At 43.4% G+C, this 26,098-nt stretch overlaps 1 protein-coding gene across 3 annotated transcripts in view; it reads left to right on the top strand.

The window, feature by feature from the left end:
- The window catches only part of Kalrn (kalirin, RhoGEF kinase), a 531,501-nt gene extending 505,617 nt beyond the window's left edge, over window positions 1-25,884 (top strand). For 2 of the 3 annotated variants that reach the window (XM_013019466.1, XM_013019470.1), the window contains 9 exons: window positions 9,102-9,129; window positions 9,730-9,901; window positions 10,115-10,236; window positions 11,032-11,163; window positions 12,992-13,156; window positions 14,767-14,845; window positions 20,475-20,675; window positions 22,336-22,474; window positions 23,605-25,884. In XM_013019466.1, coding sequence (XP_012874920.1) covers window positions 9,102-9,129; window positions 9,730-9,901; window positions 10,115-10,236; window positions 11,032-11,163; window positions 12,992-13,156; window positions 14,767-14,845; window positions 20,475-20,675; window positions 22,336-22,474; window positions 23,605-24,150 — 1,584 coding nt within the window. In that variant the 3' untranslated portion in view covers window positions 24,151-25,884. The remainder of the gene's footprint in view (window positions 1-9,101; window positions 9,130-9,729; window positions 9,902-10,114; window positions 10,237-11,031; window positions 11,164-12,991; window positions 13,157-14,766; window positions 14,846-20,474; window positions 20,676-22,335; window positions 22,475-23,604) is intronic. The other variant, XM_013019467.1, reaches the window with a different exon arrangement.
- Window positions 25,885-26,098: the final 214 nt, after the last annotated feature.

Below are 26,098 nucleotides of genomic sequence, written 5' to 3'. Positions count from 1 at the left end.
AATAGATGTCCGTAGTTCAGCTTTGCCTTGCACTGATTAAACTTTGGGGATGATATTAAACATTTTATGTGAGAGACACTTTCCACATAGAAGAAGAGCCAGATCAGAATGAAAACCCAGTACAAGGGTGCCTTGGAGTAAGTGAATTCATTTTTTTTCTACTGACTACCGTTCCTGAGGTGGGAACCACATCCTACCTGCCAGCTTCTTCCCTCACACCCTGTTCTGGATTCTGCCTTCACGCTCTTTCACAATCCCTGGAGCTAAGGATCAGGTATCTGGGTTGTGCTGGCTTTCCCATGGGATCTGAGCTGGACGAATATTCATATCCATACCTTCTCTGGATAGCAGCCTGAGGACTGTATCTTTCTTGCAGTTTTACACCTACTCCTCACCCCTAGTATTGCCACTTGCCTGCATCACACAGTGGGTTTGAAAAGCCTGAACCAGTCTTTCAGCTTTAGGTCCAAAGATGAGAATTTACCTCCAAAGATGAGAATTCCAGCTAGCCATCAGTGGCTCATGCCTATAATCCTGGCTCCTCAGGAAGCTGAGATCTGAGGACCTTGGTTCAAAATCAGATTGGGAAAGTTGATGAGACTCTTTTATCTCCAAGTAACCAGGCAGAAATGCAAGACTCTGTCTGAGACATAACTAAAGCAAAGAAAGGGCTGGAGGCAAGGCTCAAGTACAGAGAATCTGTCTAACAAGCATGAGGTCCATGTATTTAAACCCCAGTAACTCCATAAAGAAAAAAAAAACCTAGAAGATACCCTGAGCCAGTTTTTGGTTTGCTTTGGCTATAGTTGTTATCACACACCATCCTGTAGCAGCTTGGAGCACCCCATCTGCAGGGTTGGTTTTCATCTAAAATGCAGATCCTGGCAGCTGAAGAGGCCTGTCTTCCATGGCCAATTTTTCCTGTGAATGTGCTATTCAGAGGAATATTATTTCTCCCCATTCTGCTTTTCCAAGACTGAAGAATGATTTAAACATAAACTACACAAAGGCAGTGTCTCAGAGAAAGAACACAAGCTGGGAAGCCTGAATACTAGTCTTGACACTGTGAGCTGCATGACCTTGGCAGAGTTGGCTCTTTGGACCCCCAAGATTTTCAGCAGGTGGCTGGCTGCACAGTGCCAAGTGTGCAGGTGTGAATTCAGTGGTGTGCAGCCCTCCACAGACCTCTTAGATCCAGAGTGTGATGTCAAAGGACTCTGCTCAGGAACACATCTCCCTCTAAAAGCAATGAAACCTCACCAGCAAAGAAGTTGAAAATTCTGTGCATGCTTATTAGGGGCCGTGACAGAACTAGCTTGGGCAGATTTCCCCCTGGGACCAGACTGGAGTATCTAGTATGTAGTAGGAAGGTAGTGAGTAGCTAGAGCTGTCCTTCTTTCCTTCCCCAAACCCACAATTCCTCAGCCCTAGCTTCCCTAGCTTCCAGAAGCCAGACTGATGATCCCACCTCAGCCATTCTGGCCTCTGTTGTCCCAGATTCAGCGTTCCAAAATAACCCAGCCAGACAGAAGGACGGAGAAACTGTTACACCCCTTGTCACGTGACTGACCTTATAGCATTGCTAGAGTGTTTCCACTGCCTGCCTGCTTCTAGATTTTATAAAAAGAACTTTGTAAATGAAAAGAACCCTTTGGAGGGAAAGAAAGTAAAGCATTTCATTCCTCTCATGTTGACAAAATATTTTCTTTGTAATACATCTGATGGGTTTGGCTCTTTCTTTCCACCCTGCTTTGTTCTGACAGACTGATTGATATTCCATGTCCAAGGAAGGGAGCCTGGCTGAAACAGGCTGGGCCCATTGGGGAGAATTATAAAGAAATAGCCTTCTCCTCCCACGCCTGAATATCCACACCTCTCATGTCTTCTGTTCCAGCCACCCTGTGAAGATGTAGAATGGGGTGTCTTACCCTCTTTGTTAGTTGTATTCCACTGGGACACATGCTTCAGAGAAACAACTGAGAAGGAATACTTATTTATTATGGTTCATGGCTTCAGAGGTGTCAGTCCCTTGTTGCCTTGGGCTAAGATTGGAGCACTGGGTGAAGGATGCTAGTCGTCTCATAGTAGCTAGGAAACAGAGAATGCCTGTCTCTGGGATTTCTCCTTTTTATTCCACCCAGGCCCCTAGTTCATAGTGATGGTGCCATGCACATTCAGGGCAGGTCTCCCTTCGTTAATCATCTCTGGAACCACACCCAGAGGTGGACCTTACTGATACTGTGAGACACCATTCAATGCAGTGAGACTGATAATGGAAATTAAGCATCACATGCACCGAGAGGAAGCAGGTCGAGGGAGTGGACTGCCAAGCACTACCAAGCACTGAACGAGCAGGTCACACTGATGGAGCAGAGGCCTGGCCTGTGTGAGGAGGCAGAGGAGGAAGTCTGCACTCTGTCGCCATCTGCATGCAGGAGGAGACATTCTTCAACAACTTTAATCTCTTGACTGCACCTCACACACACACACCCTTTTCTTGTGACTCAGGCACCCAGCCTGAGCAGCCAGGAAATGAAGCCCAATCACAAAGGTTGGAAGTGTCTGAACTGACTTCTCAAGCCAGTACAGTGACTCAGCCTGCCTCGGCCATATGTGCCCTGCAGCACCTCACCCATCCGAAGGCCTGCTTCAGTTCATGTACACTAAGGAGAATATGAGGAGCCATTGACCAAGAGGAGTTCTGAGAGACTTCTGTTAGAGGGCCACCACACCCAGTGCTATCAGAGTTCACTTTCCGGCTCACTCGGTGTGGTTTCCTCCGTGTAACACGCTGTGCAGGGTGAATGAGTATCTTGGAGGACCAGCCAGTCATGTTAGAGTCACTCTCATGCTTCAGAAGCATTTAGGGAGGAGAGTCAGGCTTGCTTAAATGTCTGTGTTGTAAAGCAAACTTTAGAGTTGCCAAGAGGGAATGGTTATTCAGTGGATGTTTACGCACACTCTCAAGTGCTAAACTTGCAGTAGTAGCTTCTATGTAGTAGTCTTTCCTGTAACTGGCTCTCAGCTGAGCCCTTTCAGTGCCAAAGGGAACATGACCATTGTTCCCATTTTACATATTGGGAAATGGAGTGCGGTAAGGTTCCATGACTTCCCCTAAGGCAACGTGTCTCTACCCTGAACTGCCTCTGAGCACAGTCATTGGTAAGGTTAGTACGATGGACTGATAAGATGTAGCTGGAAAAAAAAGCTATGTACAACTAGGGATTATGCTTTTCAAAAACACCTGCAAATTGACTCATAAATAAAATCTCAACAAAAATTGAAAAATCAAGGATTTCAATAGCATGTAGATAGACCAAGTTCTCTAATCTTAATGTAATTAAGTTAGAAATAAGCAACAAAATCATTTGGAAACTTGACAGTATTTGCAGTAGACTTGTACCAAAAAGGTAGGGGGGAGGCAGGCACCAGTATCTCATGCCTATAATTCTAGTTATATAGGAGGTTGAAATCTGAGGATCACAGTTCAAAGCCAGCCAGGGAAGAAAAGTCCATGAGACTCTTATCTTCAATTAACTACCTAAAAGTCCAGAAGTGAAATTGTGGCTTAAGTTGGAGAGTGCTAGCTTTGAGTGTAAAAGCTCAGAGACAATGCCCAGGCCCTGAATTCAGGCCCCAGTACTGGCACACAGAAAGAAAGAGGAGAGGAGCTGGAGAGGAGGAAAGGGGAGGGGAGAGGAGAGAAGAGAAGAGAGGAGAGGAGAAGAGAGGAGAGGAGAGGAGAAGAGGAGAGGAGAGGGGAGGGGAGAGGAGACAGGGAGTAAATGCTAATAAAAAAGTTTTTGAGTGAGGCATTAGTTCAAACACACTGATATCGTTGGATTGTGTTACATTTATGCTTTTCTTAATTACAGCTTCCTTTGTGTTCATTTAAAAATGAACAGACAAGCCAGGCGCTGGTGGCTCATGCCTGTAATCCTAGCTACTCAGGAGGCTGAGATCTGAGGATTGTGGTTCAAAGCCAGCCCGGGCAGGAAAGCCCCTGAGACTCTTATATCCAATAAATCACCAGAAAAACAGAAGTGGCCTTGTGGTTCAAGTGGTAGAGCACTCGCCTTAAGCTAAAGAGCTGAAGGATAACACCCGGGCCCAGAGTTCAAGCCCCATAACCGACAACAACAACAAAAAAAATGAACAGACATAGGAACATTTTCTAAAACGTTAGAAAATTGTTTCTGGCCAAGTGCCAATGGTTTATACCTGTAATCCTAGCTACTCAGAAGACTGAGATCTAAGGATTGAAGTTCCCTGCCAGCCCAGGCAAGAAAGTTTGTGAGACTCTTATCTCCAATTAAACAGCAAAAGCCAGAAGTGGAACTGTGGCACAATGGTAGATCACCAATCTTGAGCAAAAAAAAAGCTAAAAGGCAATGCCTGGGCCCTGAGTTAAAGCCCTAGTATCAGCACAAAATGAAAGGCAGGAAGGAAGGAAGGAAGAAATGAAGGAAGAAATTCTGGTAGTCAGATTGAAATCAAGAAGGATTAAATGTCCAAATCAGAAACTATACCTAACCCTAGCATCACAAAAGAAAAATGTCATAACAAAGTATTTAGAATTTTTTATGGTAGTGCTGAGGATCTTGAACTCAGAGCCTTGAGGATGGTAGGTAAGCCCTCTGCACTGAGCTACATCGCCACCCAGAATGATTTTATTCATACTTTTGTGCATTTTTGTTTATTTTCTGGCCAAAGCTCATCACCTAAAACCCCTTTCCTTCCCACTCTGCACAGATTCTCATGAGACAAGCATTAAAGGACTAGAAAAAGCAGAGTATACAAACCGGTTCATTCAAATAGCTGGAGTCAAGTTTAAGACATTTTGTTCGAGTTACATTGAACCATTTTTAAGACTTCAACAGTTTCAGTATGTGGTTTTGAACTATGTTTTATGATTAAATGATAAGAGATTTAGCAAAAATGGAGTCAGATCATTTTTCTTCTTGTCAGTTGACAACTAGCTTTCTAGATACAATTTCTATACCGTTTTATTCTTATGTTTAGAGACAAAGTCTCACTAGGTAGTCCATACTGGCCTCAACTTTTTTCCTCCTACATTGAACTTTGCCCTATTTATTTTGGAGTCAGAGCCTTAGACTGGCAAGAAAAATAGACTCAAGACTGTCTCAAACTCAGTTTTTGTTATTCAGTGCAGATTGATTTTACTTGTAAAATTTCTTACTTCATTGTCATCCCAGTTTAGGGAAAAATCAAGAAAACAGTTGGCTTTATCTCTAAAAGAAACTGTTGATGTTGGTTAGTTCTTAGAGGAAGTCCAGCTGCCTACTGCCCTCTGCTGTTCAAATAAAGCCAGAATCCCAGCTGGGCACTGGTGGGTCACACCTGTAATCCTAGCTACTCAGGGGGCTGAGATCTGAGGATTGGGATTCAAAGCCAGCCCCAGCAAAGAAGTCTTAAGATTCTTATCCCCAGTTAGCCATCAAAAACCTGGAAGTGGAGCTGTGACTCGAGTGAGAGAGTGCTAATCTTGAGCAAAATAGCTCAGGGACGGCGTCTAGACCCTGAGTTCAAGCCCTAGAACTACACACAAAGTATCAAATCAAATCCCTTAGTACTCCCCACAGTCCCTACCATCTCTTGTTCTCCTGTGTCTCTAGAGAAAAAAAGTGTGTATTTTATATGAAGAGGATCATTTCCTCCATGACTGTATGTCAGATTCTAGTTTTCTTCTGCTGCCCATTTTCACCATTTTCTAAGGAAAACATTCGACTTCAAGAAACACATGAGATATATAATAAATGCCTAATGTGCTTAAACATATCAACAACCTGCCACCAGACAAGGTGACCTGGAGGTTGAATTCTAGTCCATTAAATGAATGCCCTTAGTTTATTGGCTTCAACAATAATCTGCTATGTGTTAGCCAGGAACCAGAGGCTCACACCTGTAATCCTAGCTACTCAGGAGGCTGAGATCTGTGGATTGTTGTTCAAAGCCAGCCCAGGCAGGAAGGCCCATGAGACTATTATCTCCAATTAACTACCCAAAACTGGAAGTGGCTCAAATGGTAGAGTGCTTGCCTTGAGCTGAAGAACTCAGGGACAGTGTCCAGGACCAGAGCTCAAGCTCCTCAATGGACGGGAAAAAAAATCTGCTATGTGCAAGATGCTTCCTTAAACCCTATGAGTGATCAGGTTGATGGTTCTAAAACATGTGAAAGGTTTAGTGTCTTCAAAGGGTGCCCAAGTCTGCTAGCTCATATGTAATATAGGTAAGATGTTATGATACTTGGCAGCTTGTGACCACAGCCCTCAACATCCTGACTTTTAAAAAAGCACACAAGAGGAAGAATCTCTATTGGCTGAATCTCAATGACTAACCAATGGGATTTCAGAGGAAATTATATTCCCAGTTCATGGAAATGAAATTTTCAAGTTCCAAGGTCATGCAAGACATTTTCTCAACTCCCTCCCCAAATTTGGAATCCTATTACCATCTTAATTTTTCACTATTTTGAAAATGGAGCACTTATATTGTAGGTTCTGTACTAGGCTTGAAAATAATAGCAGAACAAAGCAATTATGTCCTGTGTCTTGATGGTCCATAAACATATACATAGGTAATCAGATGACTGTGGGAAGAGGACTTGGTGACTCCCTCTGTACTCTGATGTGCCCCAAAGTAGAAAAAAGAAAATGAGGAATGAATCCACAGTCAGAAAAAGCATTTCCATGGATCTTACCCAGGCTCGTGGTCCTTGCAGGTAGAGTTTAAAGAGGACCTGGAAGATTTCTTGTGGGATGGAGAGGAAGTGGGAAATGAGGCTGAACAGGTGGGCCTTGGACATCAATCCCGGGGTTTGCAAGCCCCTCCAGCTGCACTGACTGCTGTGATAGAGAGCAGAGGTGCCTGCTCCAGTCCTCTGTCTCTCTAGAACCTTCCAACTCACTTCTCAGCCTGGTCTAGGAGGTGGAGATAATGAACTCTGGTTCAGGACTCAACATGCCCTCTAGAGGTTTAGAAGATCTGACGATGGTGTTTGTGAGTTTACACACTTTTATAATGTTACACAGATCAGTGATATTAGAGCCATTCTTAAAAATAATAAGGGGCCAGCCAAGAGGCAGAGAAGGTAAGACTGATGTTTCCATAAGTCTATTTTAGATGGAAAACCTGTAGCTAAACCTATTCACCATCTGTCTCCCCAGAACCCCCACTACTAATTAGGAATATTTATTCCTGCCAGTCCTAGGGTGTGAACTCTCACTTGGTATTTTTGCTCAAGGCTGGTGCTTTATCACTTGAGCCACAGCAACACTTGCAGCTTTTTGCAGGTTTATTGGAGATAAGAGTTTATTGGGAAAAAATATATATAATCTTGAAAACAGGGGGAGGGGGACATCTTGGACTTGCCTGCCCAGGATAGTTTCAAATGGAAATCCTCCGATCTCAGCCTCCAGAGTAAGCTTAAATTATACTGTAAGCCACAGCACCTGGGGAACAGCTTCTTAAATACTGTATGTACTCAATAATATTCCTTAGAGTTAAGGTTATATATAATGAGGGAGTATGGGTGTTTTCTTAGATAGATATTGCCACAGCACAGGTTTTTGCAGCTCCACCTAAAATTTTATCATTAGAGACTGGGACTTTAAGTTGGTGGTAGAGCACTTGCTTAGCATGGATGTAGTCCTGGATTCAACACACACACACACACTCTGCAGAATCTATGAACCTGCTACTTGCCTCTCTGTGTTTTGTCTCCTCTGTGAGACTCCCGGCATGGATTCAGTGTCTTGTGGCTCCCCACCATAAGGGAAATACAGAGGGCACTGTGGTGCCCGGGGTTGGGACAGTTGACCACTTCATGAAAAGCCTAAGTGTTATAAGTGGGCAGGTAGTTTGCCAAGAAGAACCCAAGGAAGGAAATGTTCCAAACAGAGGACCAATATGGGAGGGGGGGTCAGTGTAGGACTCCACCTGCACTATCCTCTACAGCATGCGAATTTGGGAAGGAAAGAAGAAATTGCAAGATAAACTCATTGAGGTGAACCACTTGAACAATAGGCTATTTAGCAGAAGGGAGATGATTAGAATACGATGATCTTTATTTGAGTTCATTTTGATCATGCACTACTTGGCAAGAATCATGCACTCGACACACATGAGTTCATCGAATCTTTGTGATAACACATTGATTGCACTAGGTGTTATTACTCCTCAATGAGAGAGGAAGAAATGGATGTTAATTGATGATAAGTAGTGAGTATGAAATCACATTACACAAACAGGTGACCCTGGCCTCTTGACTTCAAAGCAGCATTTCCACCATGCCAGACACAAAAGATGGAGGTGGGTCAAAGTGACCCTCCTCTTAGGAAGGGCACATTCCAAAATGGCTAGCAGTCAGTGGAAGAACTGGGATGTCTTGAGCAGCACAGTATACACAGAGAGTTTCAACTGCTCCTAGAAGCAGCCATGGTAACAGGAAGTTACCTTGTACACACAAGTCTCTGTTCTCCTATGCAGTACAATGGGTCAAGAGGTGAGGCCCGGGCCACAGAGGTTGAACTGACATTGAATGAAGAGAGAGAGCCTCTCTTTTCTCTTCAAACAGAGAAGCTCTGCATGGGAAGGGAAGTTTCCTCTTCTTGGAAACTGGGAAGGGTAGAGGGAAGGCATTTGGAAGGAAACCACTGGGCGTTGGTTTCAGTGACTCCGTTTTACAGGTCTGAGATCCTCTGCTTCTAAAAGTCTGTGCCTGTGAAGAGCTGGTGTCATGGCCTTGCTTGATAGCAAGAGGGATGGGGTTGTGCATGTAAGGGAAGAAGGGCAATGGAGAGGAGGGAGGTGGAAATGGCCACTGTGGTGATCATTGATGCTGGCAGCCACAAACCTGTCCAGGTGACTAGATTAGACAGGAAAGGAACCAGATGCCCACTGGGGTTGCAGAGCCTCTAACAGTGTCTGTTACTTCACCACAGAACAAGAACAGGGTGATCTCCTGGTGTCACCTCCCTGAGACTTTCTTTTTTAATTCTTTTTCAGTAGAGCAAAACTCTCTTATTCTCTCTTAGTAGCTTGGGATTCAAGCGATCTCTCTGTTTCTTTGTGTTTTTCAGATCTTAAATCCAAATTTCATTCAAGAAGGTAAGTAGAAAAGAAGTAGAACTGGGATCACTGGGATTGGCTAAATAATTGATGCTATATCTAGAGTTAAGGGAAAAACTAAGCAATTTGTGAATGAGGAAAGATGTTTATGATAAACTATTAGGTAAAACAACTACAACTTCAGTACATATAAGGAGATACTCATGTTTATATAAAGACTGAAGACAACATGACAACCTTCACATTGGTTTTCTCTCTCCAATCTCTCCCTTCCCTGCTTCCCCCCTCTCGGCTAGTGCTCTACCATCTGATCCATTTTTGGCTTTTTAGTGGTTAATTGCAGATAAGAGTCTCACTGACTTTTCTGCCTGGGTTGGCTTCCAACCATGATTCTCAGATCTCAGCCTCCTGAATAGATAGAGTTACAGGCCGGAGCCACTGGCACCAGTTTAGTGGGGTTTAGTGGAGTTCCCTAATTTTTAAACAACACACAATGATTACTTAAAAGGACACAGATGATACTATGATGTTAGGCTGAAGATTACCTGAATTGCTCCACACGTGGGTAAGGATGCCAGTACTGGCTGCTTTATTCTAAGCTCGTTGTGATTCATGTAAATTATGTCATTTTGATCACAGTGGCCCCAGAATTCCTTGTGCCCTTAGTGGATGTGACCTGCTTGCTTGGAGACACAGTGGTCCTACAGTGCAAAGTGTGTGGGCGGCCAAAGCCCACTATAACCTGGAAGGGTCCAGACCAGAACATCCTTGACTCAGAGAACAGCTCAGCCACATACACGGTCTCCTCCTGGTAAGCCATCACCCCAACCTGGTCCTGTAGCTTCCAGAGGCTTCTGTTTGGATCACTAGTCTCTCACTAGAGAAGCTGCCTGATTCCTATTCTAGACTGAACACTGGGCCCTGATGAAGAGAGAGATGTGAATCAAAAGCCTTGGGCAGTTCAGCCCCACACAGTAGAAGACTCACTCCTGGAGTCTGAAAGATATCTGTTTGGTATTCCTAGTGATTCTGGGGAAATCACCCTGAAGATCTGCAATCTGATGCCACAAGACAGCGGGATTTATACCTGCATAGCCACAAACGACCACGGCACCGCGTCCACGTCTGCCACGGTGAAGGTGCAAGGTGTGGTCTCTTTCTGTTCTGCATAGACTATTTTTAAGCATTTTTTAAGTTGTAGTAAAACACAACAGAAACAAATAAAACATAACAGTGATGGTAAAACACAACATAAAACTTACCATGAAGAGTTTAGTGGCATCAAGGACTCTCTTGTGTCTGTCCTTCTGTCCTCCATACACAGCTAAATTTTCTCATCTTCCCCAAGTGAACCCCTGTCCGCACCTACTAAACATCCAATCCTCATTCCTCCCTCCCCCTGTCCTGGCTATTACCATTTTCTGCCTCTAGAAATGTGTTAATCACACTATTTTTCAAAAAATTTAATTCAATTGTCAAGGTGATGTACAGAGGGGTTACAGTTACGTACATAAGGTAGTGAGTACATTTCTTATCCAACTTGTTACCCCCTCCCTCATTTTTCTCCCACTTTCCCTCCCCCCTCACCCCCCCCCTCAAGATGTATAGTTCACACATTTTCAGTGAGCATGACCAGAGTTCCCTGAGACCTGGGGAAGAAAGGAACCCACTTGAAATTCCAAATCAGAGTTCTTCTTGGCTAGCCAATAAGAGAATGCATCTTGGCTAAGAGCTGTGTATGTCCTGCCGTGGCCTGTCTAACCAGGCTTCCTCCCTGGTGTACAACGCTTAGCTTGAGGAAGGCAGGCAGCAGAGCCCCTTGCCCACACCTCCCTTGGGTCTGGACGAAACTGTGCTTCTCCAAGGAGGTCCTGGGCAACGAGGGAGACAGGTTAGGTCACCTTCAGAGGAGAGGCTAAGTTCTATCATCTATCTTTGCAGGTGTTCCTGCAGCCCCCAACCGCCCCATCGCTCAGGAGAGGAGCTGTACCTCGGTCATTCTGCGCTGGCTTCCCCCGGCCAGCACGGGGAACTGCACTATTTCCGGCTACACCGTGGAGTACCGGGAGGAAGGTGCACAGCCCTGCTCTCTAGCTTTGCTTCCTCTCAGGAGGTCTTCAGGGTTAGGAGCCCGAGCCTCCGCATCTTTTAAAGTTCTGCCTGCTTATGTCCTCCAACTTGACATAATGCTTCCAGGCCAGCAGCCTGCAGCGACCTGCTGATGACAGCTGTTTTCCCTAAGCTGCTGCAAACCTCCCTGACACCATCAAGACCCAGGGCTGGTTTCAGTGTCTTCGCTGCATTGTATGGCTCAGTTACCCAGACAGCAACCATCAGGCCCACTTCACAGATGAAAAGGCTGAGGCCTAAAAGAAAGTTTAAAAACACAAGGTTGCAGCTAGTAAGAGGCAGAACTAACACTAGAACCCAACTCTCTAGTCTGCTGATTTATGATCTTTTTCCCAGAGCAAACTAGGGTGGTATGACCAAAGATCTATTGCCTCTGTTCCCAAATAAAATGTATGTATATTTTAAGTATGTATGTATATATATATATATATATATATATATATATATAGTATGTATATTTTAATTACACAGGTTAAATTTTTAAATTCACTATGTTTACAAGATAAAAGTACATTTTTTGAGGAGTTAGAAATGGAACCAACCATCTAGTTATTAGAAATCAGTTTTTAAAAGCAGTTTCTAAAGCCAGACACCTGTGGCTTATGCCTATAATCATAGCTGCTCAGGAGGCTGAGAACTGAGATTCAGTGTTCAAAGCCAGCCTGGAAAGTTCGTGAGATTCTTATCTTCAATTAACCATCAAAAAATAAAAAGTGGACAGAGTTCAAGACCCACAACAGATAAAAAAAAATCAGAAGTGAAGCTGTAGCTCAAATGATAGACTTCTAGCTTTGAACACAAAAGTTCAGGGACAGCACCTACACCTTGAGTTCAAGCCCCAGAACCAGCATTAAAAAATAAACATTAAAAAAAAGCATCTTCAGGGCTGGGAAGGTGGCTCAGTGGTAGAACGCTTGCCTTGCATGCATGAGGTCCTGGGTTCGATTCCTCAGCACCAAATAAGCAAAAAGAAAAAAGCCAGAAGTGGCGCTGTGGCTCAAGTGGTAGAGCGCTGAGGGACAGCGCCCAGGCCCAGAGTTCAGGCCTCACAACCGGACCCCCCCCCCCAAAAAAAAGCATCTTCTAGGTAGTTCTGTTGTGGCTATTATATCTTTGAACCATCTTCGGAATTGCATGATTGAATGAAAAGCAACTTCTACCCCCGGTCAAATTTATTTATTTAACTCTATTACTCTTTGAATTTCATTTCTGCTTTCATTTTCTCTTTATTAAATAGAACTTGTGCAATTATTTTTTTAAAAAAAACAACTTTATTTTGGCATCTTTCTTAAGTGATTGGCCCTTGGGTATCCCTGGTGAGCATGGAGTTTCTCATTCACTGTATGCGGTCTACAGTTCATCTCAGTGACTAAATGAGTCAGTATTTCTAAAGTTCTGTCCCTTCATCTGTAAAGTAAAATTAGTGTTTCTCTTCAGCTTTCTGTGAAGTAAGCGACTTTAAGTGACAGAATTATCATAAAGAAACCTTCCATCACATTGTCACATGTATGCCAGTGCTCAACATATGTTCATGTCCATTTTGTTTCAGGACCTATTTTCTCTCATCTTATTATTGATTTACATGTTTTTCCTACCTAATCTCGTGTGTCACGTGTTTCTCTGTAAAGTCAGGGTTCACTGCATGTGTTTGCTCTCATACCTACTTGTTTGAGAGGTGACCAAATCCCAAGGACCCCCTCCTCACACTAATATCAATCAATGATAGAGACGCTGTGTCTTTGGCTTTGTCTCTCCCTGCACTGTGCACTAGGTTCCCAAGTCTGGCAGCAGTCCATCGCTTCCACCTTGGACACTTACCTCGTCATTGAAGACCTCAGTCCTGGCTGTCCTTATCAGTTCAGAGTCAGTGCCAGCAACCCGTGGGGAATCAGCCTTCCCAGCGAACCCTCAGAGTTCGTGCGACTTCCAGAGTACGGTAAGTCCCAACCAGCCCAGGACCCCCAGAAATGGTCCTATGTCAGAATCCCCATGAGGAGGTGTCCTGTATCTCTCCAAAGCCTCCCTCAAGCCTCCTTTTAGGGGCCTGATGGTGTTTGCCATGAGGTGTAGCTCCAGGTGTCTCAGGGCACAGGTTAGGTAGGCCATCTTCACCTGCCCTGATCTTAAGATGCCTGGTGTGTCTCCAGGAACACACCGGGACAGGAAGACACATGAGGGACAAGGCTGCTAGCCACCCCTCTTCTGAGACAGGAATACAAAGCCTGCTGTCCTCTGGGTATCCCTGCTAGGCCGCAGACATTACCACAGCATCCTGGACAGCTCCACGTAGCTCACTTCACATGTGTAGAGAAAAGCAACCTGCTGATGAATTTCACTACAAAATGAATGTAGTACTTTCCTACCCTTCAGAACTGTTTTTTTAAATATGATATATGTTATGCAGGTTTGGTGGAACATTCATGTGTAACTAGCAAAACATGAATATTGTATAAATACGTTGCCCACCTTGCTTACTGCTCTACCTTGGTCCCAGGGATAGTTGCAAAGAGGAAACTTGCTAACCTAAAAAAAAAAAATGTGCAAATAGTGACACTGTAGGCAGTGCAAAGATGTGGGGACAGGAGAAGTTGGGGGTGTTGCTGTACTTAAAAGGCTTATAGCACCTTGGGCTAAAGGGATTATGGAACATGCACCTTGCATGTGCACCTTGTGCTATACCCTCTTCCTCAGCTGACACAGAAATTACTCTCCAGTCCCTCTCCTCTAGCTAGCCCAGTCAGTTCCCTCCCAGTGACTTCAACTTGTTCCCACAGGCCTAGACTCACTGGGAAATCTTGGCCCTGAGTCTCTGTGTCCTTGGGATTCAAAATGAATAAGGTACCAGGTCATGGTCTGGGTAGGCCGAGGTGACTTTGGGGTCAGAAAAGTTACTGATTTGGATCCTGTTTTTCCATACCACTTTCTAATCTTGGCCCCCAGTAGACAACAGAAATATATATTGGCATGAATGTTTGTGTGTGTGTGTAAAAATTATTGCCAGAAAATTAACATATCATACAAGATAATACTGGCTGCAAAAGAGTCTATTCAGGCATAGATTATGGGTTAATTGAATCACTCAGTATACTATATAATCTCAAGTCTAAGGGCAGAGGGGAGAGACGAGTCTGTAAACAGCACACACCTTTCCTTGTCTCTTTCCTTGAACTTGTAGCTTTTCCCCTCCTCTCTCTGTATCCTTCTACAGCTCTGAAACTCACTGGCATTTTTTTGTTTTTATTTTTTGGGTTTTTTAGGCCTCCTTCTTTATGATTTCTCCCAGTTTTCTATTTTAAAACATCTGGAAGCTACATTTCTGATGGTCCCACATTTTCTCTTTGTTTAAATAGATGACAGAGAGCCTGACATCCCTGGGATGATATTTTAAAAATAACATTCCAAAGAGTTGTGGCATTTTCCCACTGAGTAGCCTCCATATTTAGTCATGAGAATGGCCTTGGGGTTAATGCTGGAGCTTCTCTGTCAACCTTTTCGTTAGTCTCAAGTGGCATGCTCAATGTCCTAAATGAACTCTCTCTCCCAAAGATTCAGCTGCGGATGGGGCCACCATTTCTTGGAAGGAAAATTTTGATTCTGCTTATACTGAGCTGAATGAGATTGGCAGGTAAGGACACCTAGCAAGATCACTGATGAGGAATCGCTTATGATTCTTTCTTTGTTTCTTTTCCCTTCCTTCATTCCTGCTTTTCTTCCTTCTTTCCTTCCTTCCTTCCTTTCTTCTTTCCTTCCTTCCTTCCTTCCTTCCTTTCTTCCTTTCTTTCTCCTTCCTCTCTCTCCCCTTCCTTCCTTCCCTTACCAAATGCATACATACTCTATAATATGAAAGTAACTAAAACATTTATGGGTATCTCTACTGTTCTTTTTTTTACTTCAGATGTAATTTTTTAGCAACTCTCAGCCTTTATTCTTGTCTAATGTAAGACGTTAAGCCTTAGCCTGGTGCTAGTGGCTCAGGCCTGTAATCCTATCTACTCAGGAGGCTGAGATCAGAGGACTGCTGTTCAAAGCCAGCCTGGGCAGAAAATTCCATGAGATTTCATCTCCATTTAACAACTAGAAAACTGGAAGTGGAGCTGTAGTTCAAGTGATAGAGTGGTAGACAGCACCCCGGCTTTGAGTTCAAGCCCCAGGACTGACCAAAAAAACGTTTAGCCTCCATTTTTTCTTCAAAATATAACTATAGCTACATATCTCAATTTTTGATAAGTGATATTTCCATTATCATCAGTTCTAAGTATTTTTCTTCAACTATGGTTTTTTTTCTCTTTTACCTACTAATAATGAGAAACTGCTTTGATAAGCCTGAGATTTTTTTTCAATATTTGAATTTGAGGTTGTTTCTGTTTGTTGGGTTTAGTTTGGTTTGGTTTTTGTGCTGGGCGTGGAACTCAGGGCTTCTTCACATATATGAGGCAACTGCTCTACACTTGCCTAGGATATTTTCAAATTTTCTTTTATTACTGATCTCTAATTTAATGGCATTGTGGCCAGAGAATTACGTTTATAATATTGACTCCCTGATTTTCCCTTCCTCCATGGTTTTTCTGCTTGCCATAAGCTGAAAAGCAATGGAGCCAGTCATCCATGAAACCTCTGAAACTATGAGTCAAAATAACTCTTTAAGTTGCTTAACAGTGTTGAAAAACTAACACACCTTGTCTGCACAATGGTCGAAGAGAAGAAAGGGAAAAGAATGAAGTTCTCCTAGTTCATGCATGGATCTCAGGTGGCCTGAGTAAGAAACTATAGATACCCTAAAAGTCATCACCCACCCAGATATGTAAAAGAGTCACTACCACCTCCATCCCTGGCCAACATCTCTCCATGAAGCATGGAGGTTTGTGACTGAGGTGGTGGTGACAGAGGTTTTGTGGGGAAGACAACATGTTCATTATTTCTATTTCTTGGGTAAAAGTCACAATATAATTCACTGCCTCTCACCAAAGCACCTTGCTTTAAAGACAGAGAAACAGAGGCCAAAGGAAACTTTGATGGTGGTGGTGGTGGTGGTGGTGGTGGTGTCGATGGTGTTCTAAGGAGTGCATAGCTGTTATGTAATCCAGTCTTTAAACATGGCTAAGTGGTATCTGAGTGGATTTCCAGCAAGGGAAACTCAGGCTCCTGGAAGTTCAACAATTTCCTTCCAGTCCCACAAGTAGGAAGTGTGGGGCCAGGATTCAAACCTGCTCCTCAGTCTGTATGTGTTCTACACACGTGTGTAGAACATATATTTCCAGCGGATATTTCACATCACAATTGTTAAGTTCTAGTCATCAAAATCTAGTTTGCTCTCTTACATTGAGATTTATGACACTAGGTTTGAGCCCCATAATGGACAAATCCCCAGCTGGCCGTACAGGAAGTCAGTTCCATCACTGGCCCCAGTTCATTCCTCCTTGAGATATTTGCTGTCAATAGTCATAGGTTAAGGCTTTTTTGAACCCAAAACAAATAGATGCTTTATGTGTTTGCTTGCTTGTGTCAGTCCCCGGGCTTGAACTCAGGGCCTGGGTGCCATCTCTGAGCTTTTTTTTTTTGCTCAATGTTAGCGCCCTACCATTTAAACCACAGCTCTACCTCTAGCTTTTTTTGGTAATTAATTGGAGAAAGGGGCTAAGAGTCTCAGGGGCTTTTCTGCCTGGGCTAACTTTAAACCACACTCAAACAGATATTTTGATATTTTTCAGAGGGAAGATGAATTTTCTGATTTGTTTGCAGTGATTAATGTCTTTCTTTTGCAAATCTCCAACAGCCTGAAGCTTCTCTTCCCTCCCAGTTATACTCCTCATATTTCCAGAAGATCCTTTTAAGATGCTATACATTAACAGGATAGAAGTAAAACAAAATTCTTCTTGTCTTTTGTATCAGTACCAGGGCTTAAACTCAGGGCCTTGTACTCTTGCTCTGCTATTTCACTCACAGCTAGTACTCTACTACTTGAGCCATATCCCTAGTCTAATATTTTGCTGGTTAATTGGAGCTAAAGTCTTCTGAGCTTTTCTGCCCAGAAAAGCTTTGAACTGCTATCCTCAGACTTCAGTCTCTTGAGTCGCTAGGATTAGAAGCATGAACTACCAGTTCTCAGCAGCATGAAAAAATTCTTACACGAGACACATGGAAGATATTTGTGCTGGGGTCATCAAAGTGAGTCAACTTCTTTAACACACCTAAACCTACAAGTTGGGGCCTAAGTGGCTATCCTGTTAAAAGAGCTCTCTAGTGATTAAATATAAAAACTATACAGTGTTGGGCTGGGAAGGTGGCTCAGTGGTAGAGCGCTTGCCTTGCATGCCTGAGGCCCTGGGTTTGATTCCTCAGCACCACATAAGCAAAAAGAAAAAAGCCGGAAGTGGCGCTGTGGCTCAAGTGGTAGAGCACTAGCTTTGAGCTGAAGAGCTGAGGGACAGAGCCCAAGCCCAGAGTTCAGGCCCCATGACCGGACCCCCCCCCCAAAAAAAAACTATGCAGTGTCTTAACTTTTACCAAATGTCCTCAGAACGAAAGACCCTTGGACACGGCATACTTAGGCAGAAGTAAGCTTTATGGGCACTATTGCAGTTTGAGGAATCCAGTGGTTATCACTGAGAGGCTGACTGGTAGTCTATACTAGATCCAAGATGGTAGCACCAGGTCTCCAGGTAAGGGTGGCATGTGTTTAGACTCTTTCTTGGGATTTCATGAAACCGACAATAAAGGAATTTTCAAGCAGGTACCTTAGATGCAAAAACAATAATAAGGGATTAGAAGCAGAAGAACAGATGGCACATGACCCCAAGAGACTTGCCTGAGAAAACTCAGCCCAGTCAGTTGCAGGGTCACATGACAGCCAGTGTGACCTTTGCAATCAGTTCCCTGAAGACTCAGGTTGCAGCGGCACAATCAGAATTAGGTATAAAGCAGATGCTGAACTGTGAACGGCTGGTGGAAATCAATGAGAATGAGAATGAGTGTGTCTCGGGAAGGAGTGACCATAGATGTCTGTGTCCAGCCTGCCAGTCTTAACTTGGGGCCTGGCACTGCTACTCCCTGTTTGGATCCTACATAGGCAGCCAGGCAGCATTCCAAGGGGTACAACGTGGCTGCAGCTCTCTCCCAGGCTTCAGGCATCTGTAGAATTGTCCTTCACCATCCAAAGAAGACTGTCGTTTACATTCTAGAAAGGGAACAACAGAGCACCTCTGTTCTCAGTGACATCACGCACAGTTAGGTATGCTAGAACCATACCAAGAACAAGACCATGTTGAGAACATGTGGCTACTGGAATCTAGGAAGTCCAGCTCTAGACTCCAACAGGCCTTCAGAAATAGTCAAGCTTCCCTCACTGCACAGGAAGGAGAAGTTCCTCCTGTAGAGACTCTGAACAGCCCTAGAAGGACTAACTGCTGATTATGGAGTTTTCCAACTTAACAGTGCAGTCCGATCTCCCTACAGTAAAGTGAAAGTGGCAGGCTCCATCTAGATACACAGCTTCCCAATAGCTTGTTAGTTCCCAATTAAATAGCCAACTCCCAATGCCAGCCAAGATAGATAGTGAGCTGACGCTCGCTCACAATACCCTTTGTTTCCTACTAATGATAACTACAGCCTCTCCACAAATTCTGAAAGCAGCTGCCAGAGACTTAAGAAATGTAATAAAGGGATTGGAGAGGCTGAAAAGTGACAAGCACAGTGACAAGAGGTCCCTCCCTTCCTCCCTTCCTCTCTTCCTCCCTTCCCCCTTTATTTCCTTAGCCTTGTCCAAAGAGTAAGTCAACTTAAAGAAGTATTCAGCATTCCTAGAGAGCAAACACACACGTGCGTGCGCATGCACACACACACACACACACACACACACACACACACACACACACACCTTTCTGGCTAAAACCCAGGCAAAAGGAATTCCCTTGGCTGGAGATATCAGAGAAGCCTTGGGCTTTCTTCCCTCCAAAAGCAGTCATGTGAAGCTGCATGATGATTCAGGAAACTAAATACTGAGGGTTCCCCATCTTTCTGGCTAGATAAGCACACAAAGCGGCCTTGTAAGCCAAAGAATGATGGGGGATCTCAAAGAGGAGAAAGAAAAAAGAAAGAGATCTCCTAATTCTGTATATGAAATAAACAAATCCAAGGCCACTACAAGTTCTGCAAGTTCTCACAGCTGTGAGGACAATTGCTCCATAAACCACTGCTCAGTCACCCTGCACTCACCAACTAGCTGCGACCTAATCTTTGAGGAGTGCTGATGAAAGTCAGACCTAAATGCTCAGCAAATACTTTGAAAACTGCTCTGGCAACAGAACCATTTCCAGAGATCCTGGAGCCTCAACCTAAACACATTACTGCTGATGAAAACATATAAATAAACAGAGTCAATCTTCTTCTGAAGGCTTTAACAGAACCCAGAATATCACAGCATAATAATCAAAATTTTCAAGATGCAATCTAAAATTGCTCAATATAAGAAAAATTAGGTGGCAGGGGAGGGGAACTGGGAAGGTGGCTCAGTGGTAGAGCGCTTGCCTTGCATGCATGAGGCCCTGGGTTCGATTCCTCAGTACCACATAAGCAGAAAAAGCCAGAAGTGGCGCTGTGACTCAAGTGTTAGAGTTCTAGCCTTGAGCTGAAGAGCTGAGGGACAGTGCCCAGGCCCAGAGTTCAAGCCTCTCAACTGACAAAAAAAAAATAGGAAGATGAGATATCGCAGGGGAATGTGCCAGTACTGGGCTTGAACTCAGGACTACATTCTTGCTTAGCTTCTACCATTTGAGCCACAGTTCTACTTCTAGCTTTTTTCTGGTTAATTGGAGAGAAGATTCTCTCAGAGTTGTCTGCCTGAGCTGCCTTCAAATTGTGACCACAGGTCTCAGCTTCCTGAGGAGCTAGGATTACAGGTATGGGCCACTGGTGCCCAGCATGACTCAAGTTTAAACATGAAATTTATTTGTATGTCATGCATGCCTTACCCATATAGCCTGAAGGCAATTTGGTATAATGTTTTCAGTGCACCTGCATTGTGACTGTGACCCTTCACATGAAGACAGGTGTGGAACTTTCCACCTGTGGTGTCATGTAAGTGCTCAAAAGCTTTCAGATTTTGATGTGTTTTGGATTTTAGACTTGTGGATTAGGGATGCTCAACCTGTCAGATGTTACTGTCTAACGTGTCACAGAAAACCTTACAAATCTCTGGCTAAAAGGAGATCTAGCTCATGGTATAAGTCTTGGAAAACTTCCTCCCTTTGATTTCCCAGGGGCCGGTTTTCGATCGTCAAGAAATGCATTCACAAAGCTACCCGCAAAGATGTTGCTGTGAAATTCGTGAGCAAAAAAATGAAGAAGAAGGAACAGGCTGCCCACGAGGCTGCTCTGCTACAGCACCTGCAGCACCCCCAGTACGTGACCCTCCACGACACCTACGAGTCCCCCACCTCCTACATCCTGATTCTGGAGCTGTAAGTACGGGTGCCGTCTCTCTAGCATGATCCCATCTCTTGGGGTTACCTATTACCTGCAACTCACAGATAAGACAGGTACATTTTATACAGTGTTTTATAGTTTATAAAATACAGTTTATACAATTCTCTCCCTCCCATTTTATCTAAATGTTATTCTCATTCTCTGGATTAGCAAACCAAGGATAGGGAAGGTCCTTAATTAAAGCTAGCTCTTTAAAGCTTGGTAGTAAAGAAATGAGCCTTGAACCCCCGTGTTTCTCACTCCAGTTTTCTTTCTGTAGCTTTGTTTTATTTTTGTGTAATACAGTGCTGCATACAATGTGATTTTTCAATGCATGTATACATTATGTAATGGTTAATCCGGATATTGATATATTCATTGCTCTAAACAATTATTCGAGGGTTTTATAGTAAGAATATATTTTTTTGGGGGGGTCCGGTCGTGGGGCCTGAACTCTGGGCCTGGGCGCTGTCCTTCAGCTCTTCAGCTCAAGGCTAGCGCTCTACCACTTGAGCCACAGCGCCACTTCCAGCTTTTTTTCTGCTTATGTGGTGCTGAGGAATCGAACCCAGGGTCTCATGCATGCAAAGCAAGCGCTCTACCACTGAGCCACCTTCCCAGCCATATATATATATTTTAAGTCTTCCCTTCTAACTAGAATCCATCACCAAAATAACCAGCAAAAAGCAGGGCTGGAGGCATGGCTCATGTGACAGTGGGCAGCTGAGCCAGCAAGTCAAGCAAGTGTGAAACTTAAGAGTTCAAACCCTAGTCTAAAAAACATAAAAGACAAAAAACGATATGCTAAATTCATGTAAGACTGCTTTGTAGGCAAAGGGCTCTGATTAGTCAGAATATGGCTGATATCTTTCTTTTTTTTTTGTGGTTGTGGGGCTTGAACTCTGGGCCTGAGCGCTGTCCCTCAGCTCTCAGCTCAAGGTGAGCACTCTACCACTTGAGCTACAGCACCATTTCTGGTTTTCTAGTGGTTTATTGGAGATAAGAGTTTCACAACTTTCCTGCCGGGCTGGCTTTGAACCACAATCCTTAGATCTCAGCCTCCTGAGTAGCTAAGATTACAGGCATGAGCCACCAGTGCCCGGTTGATGTCTTTCTTGATGAAGGGTTACTTTATTTTGCAATCTAATCCATTAAAGTGATGTCACACCTTTTTCTTTGTGAACTATAAAAGTTAAAAGTGAACAAAACAATGCTTCTTAAACAAGACTATAAAAGAGCCAGGCGCCGGTGGCTCGTACCTATAATCCTAGCTACATAGGAGACTGAGATCTGAGGATCACGATTCAAAGCCAGCCTGGAGGAAAGTCCATGAGACTCTTATTTCCAATTAACCACCATAAAAGCAGATACGGTGCTGTAGTTCAAAGTGGTAGAGCACTAGCCTTAAACAAAAGAGCTCAGGGACATTGTCCAAGCCTCAAGTTCAAGTTCCATGACTAACCAAAAAAAAAAGAAAAAAAAGACTAAAGATTTCTTCCCTGAAACTTAACACCTTTGTAGCTTTGTTTATTTTGGTTTCAAACATTGCTCTTCATCTATAACTAAGAGAGATCTTGGAGATTTTAAAGCTTTGTGCATGTGTTCTTTTTCTATTTCTTAAAAAACATTCCTTGGCTGCTTCCTCCCCATTTTCAGGATGGATGATGGCCGACTTTTAGACTACCTTATGAATCATGATGAACTGATGGAGGAAAAAGTAGCTTTCTATATCCGGGACATCATGGAAGCCCTGCAGTACCTTCACAACTGCAGGGTTGCACATTTGGACATAAAGGTAATAAAACTGGAAAGTGTGGCACCGAACCAGCTGAGTCTGACTTACCCGTTATTATCCTGAGAAACAAACATTTGCATTCATTTTATTTACTAAAACTAGAATCTATATGACTATCAGAGAAACCAGGCATTGTCACACAACGCCTCATTCATGAATGAATGAGAACACACTAGACACAGGATGGCATTAGAGAGTGAGAGAAAGTGATGGGCTCTACTTTGTTTGCTTTTCTAGAAGAAGCCAATTAATGTCCCCTCCTCTTTCATGCTGCTCAGACAGCTTTTTGTTCTCCAAAGGACAATGCCATCTTTTCTTGAATTGATGAAGCAAAGGGAAGTTATGAAGACATGATATTCAGGGTTGAGGTGTAGCTGAGTGGAAGAGCATCTGCTTAATATTCACAAGGCCTTAGGTTTGAGTCCAGCACAAAAAAGAAAAACAAAACCAAAACCCAGAAGCCCCAATTTTCAATGCCAAATGATTTTTCGGAAATACATGCCAGTTTAGAGTTTAATGGGTTCAAATTCATAGTTTGAATTTCCTATACACTTTGTTGAAGGCATTTCCTATATGCTATAGGGTCATCAAAGAAAAGCAGTCCATGTGTATGTGTGTGTGTGTGCACATATATGCCTGTGTGTTGGTACTGAGACTTGAACTCAAAGCCTCTTGCTCTCACTTGGCTGAGTCATAACTCCACTTCTAGCTTTTTGATTGTTAATTGGAGTTAAGTCTTTTGGAATTGTCTGCCCAATCTGGCTTTAACTGTAATCTTCATAGCTCAGCATCCTGGGTAGCTAGGATTACATGTATGAGCCATCAGAACCTGGCTACATAGCCATGTTTAATATAATTTTCTGCTATTAATCAAAACAGACTTGTAGGAAAGGTTTCAAGTTGCCCTTTTGTAAGAACCTGTGATACCCACTTCCCTGTTCCCAGGTCTAGACATGAAAATAACCTACAACTCTTATTGCACTTGGAGTTATTCCTGGCAGGCTTTCCTGGCAGTTGAACTCTGAGCTGCCAGTGAATCCAGGGGCAGAAAGGATGTGTGTCAGCTACAGAATCTATCTTAATCAAATAGCCATGCCCTCTCTTCTTCCTGCCTCCCTTGGTCCCTGTAGCCTGAAAACCTGCTCATTGACCTCCGGATTCCAGTGCCTCGAGTGAAGCTTATTGACTTGGAGGATGCTGTCCAGATCTCAGGCCACTTCCACATCCACCACCTGCTGGGGAACCCCGAGTTTGCTGCTCCAGAAGTGATCCAAGGCATCCCTGTCTCTTTGGGCACAGACATCTGGAGCATCGGGGTTCTGACATATGTCATGCTCAGTGGGGTATCCCCTTTCTTAGATGAGAGCAAAGAGGAGACATGTATCAATGTCTGCAGAGTGGATTTCAGCTTCCCCCAGGAATACTTCTGCGGTGTGAGCAATGCTGCCAGGGACTTCATCAACGTGATCTTACAGGAAGACTTCCGGAGACGGCCAACGGCAGCCACCTGCCTGCAGCATCCGTGGCTACAGCCTCACAATGGCAGCTACTCCAAGATCCCCCTGGACACCTCCCGCCTGGCATGCTTCATAGAACGCCGCAAGCACCAGAATGATGTACGGCCTGTTCCCAATGTCAAGAGCTACATTGTCAACCGGGTGAACCAAGGAACATAGCCGTCGCCCAGTCCCTGCGGTTTCACCTGGAAGTGTGGTGTGAACCAAAGGAAGACTGGATGTGTCTGTACATAACTCTCTCCCTTCCTTTCCTCTGTGTGGTTCTCTGGATTGAGAAGCGCCCTCTTAATCCTCATCCATGGTGAGTCAGGGTCTGAGCAGAGAGGTCAGAGTCACTCTAAAGCTAGGGGCTTTCCAGAAGGTCATTGTGAAGAAATAAACACAGAGTCACAGCAAGTATTAGAAGAAAGGGCAATGGTAATAAGATTATTATCTGTTACAAAACTTTAATTGTACATTCCAAAATTAGTGATTAAGTAGAAAGAAAAACACCTTAAGCTCACTATAGGGGGTGGGGACGTAAAATGTTTCTGACTTTGCTGAAAATTTAAGCAAAAGAAAAGTTCTATTTAACAAAGATGTCAACTATTCTGGTTTCGAAGACTTAGATATAGTTTCTTAATAGGATGCATAAACATACAGTATAATAGGTCTCATTCAGGTTTCAGAGTTTTATAATATAGAGTTATATATGAAACCAATCTTAAATAACTTCGAGTGCTCTAGTTAAGACAGTAATTTATTGACTGAAACATTACATTGTTTTGACTAAGCACAATTAGATGAAAAGTTTTTTAGAACATTTTATAAATCTTGTATAGAAATCTTTTACCAGAACCTGTGCATTAAGAGAAAGCAATGTTACCCTTTTACAATCTGTGAATAAGAATACCCCTTCCCCCACTCTGGGTCATGGGTTATTTGATTAAGATAAGTTTATATAGGAAATGCTGCCCCTGGATTCACTGGCAGCTCACAGCTCATCTGGCAAGAAAGCCTGCCAAGAAATAAGTCCACATCTAGTAAGAGTTGTGGGTTATTTTTATGTCTACAGCTGGCTTGAAATAGGGAAATGATCATTACAGGTTCTTACAAAAGGGCAAACAGAAACTTTTCCTACAGTTCCTATCAACAAGGTATCAACACTTTCTGGTGTCTTCTACACTGTAGACTACAGTCTTCAGAAAGTTGGCTTGCTTTATCTATGACCCCTCATGAAGTATGGGGTACTTATTTAAAGGAAGCAGCCATATAAGCCTTTTAAAGGCCTGGTCCTAAGTCCTTTTTGAAGCCATGGAGAAACCTGATCCATCATCCTAGCAAAGTCTTAACTAACTTGCTTAACTGCAATAGCTATCACCACTCAGCCGCCCAGACTTCTTTGGACAGAAAGGACCAAGTGTATTTTAAGACCAGTGCTGCTTTCTGGTGTATATTCTCCTTATAAGATTATTAACTGCCCTTCCATAGGTGAGGAAAAGGTTAAACCTGGGCATTTCATGGTTTTTTGTTGTTGTTGTTTTGTTTTGTTTTGTTTGGGAGTTGGGGGGAGGGTTTAGAAGATAGGAGTTCTTCTTCTTGGTTGTTTCTACATGGTCCATCTTTTGTGTTCTAGAATGTGTTTTATAGATTGCTTTTGTGCAAATGGTACTCCCAAATTTCAGGGTTTGTTCAGATCAGGTTTAATGCTGCTGCTTTTCTCCTATGAAGGGGATTGGGAAAATTAAAATCATGCAGCACCGAGGTGCAAGCAGAGAATGCATGGAAGCAGAACTGCAAACTTATTTAAACGAAAGAGAAAATGGTGGAAACTAAGCCTGAACTGTATGTAGCCTAGAAAAACACTCAGTTCCACAGTAGAAATGGAGAATTGAACATGCTCGTCATTCTTTTCCTTTGGTTTCAAGGTCAGATTTCTCACCCATACTTCATTTCATCCTGTCCAAGATTATAGATTAATAAATTAGTAGAAAGTACAAGCAATAAGACTAGATAGCACTTAGTACTTTCGGAATTAACCAAATATGTAGAAACTGACTTTGTGTGGTTTCCTAGTTTTCAAATGGCCCTGGATCGTCAAGCCTCCCTCCCTCAGGGCTCTCACCCT

Source organism: Dipodomys ordii, unplaced genomic scaffold (assembly GCF_000151885.1).
Source record: "Dipodomys ordii isolate 6190 unplaced genomic scaffold, Dord_2.0 Scaffold45, whole genome shotgun sequence".
Lineage (NCBI taxonomy): Eukaryota > Metazoa > Chordata > Mammalia > Rodentia > Heteromyidae > Dipodomys > Dipodomys ordii.
Note: the sequence above shows the minus strand (reverse complement) of the source record. Positions and strands in the feature narration are given on the sequence as shown.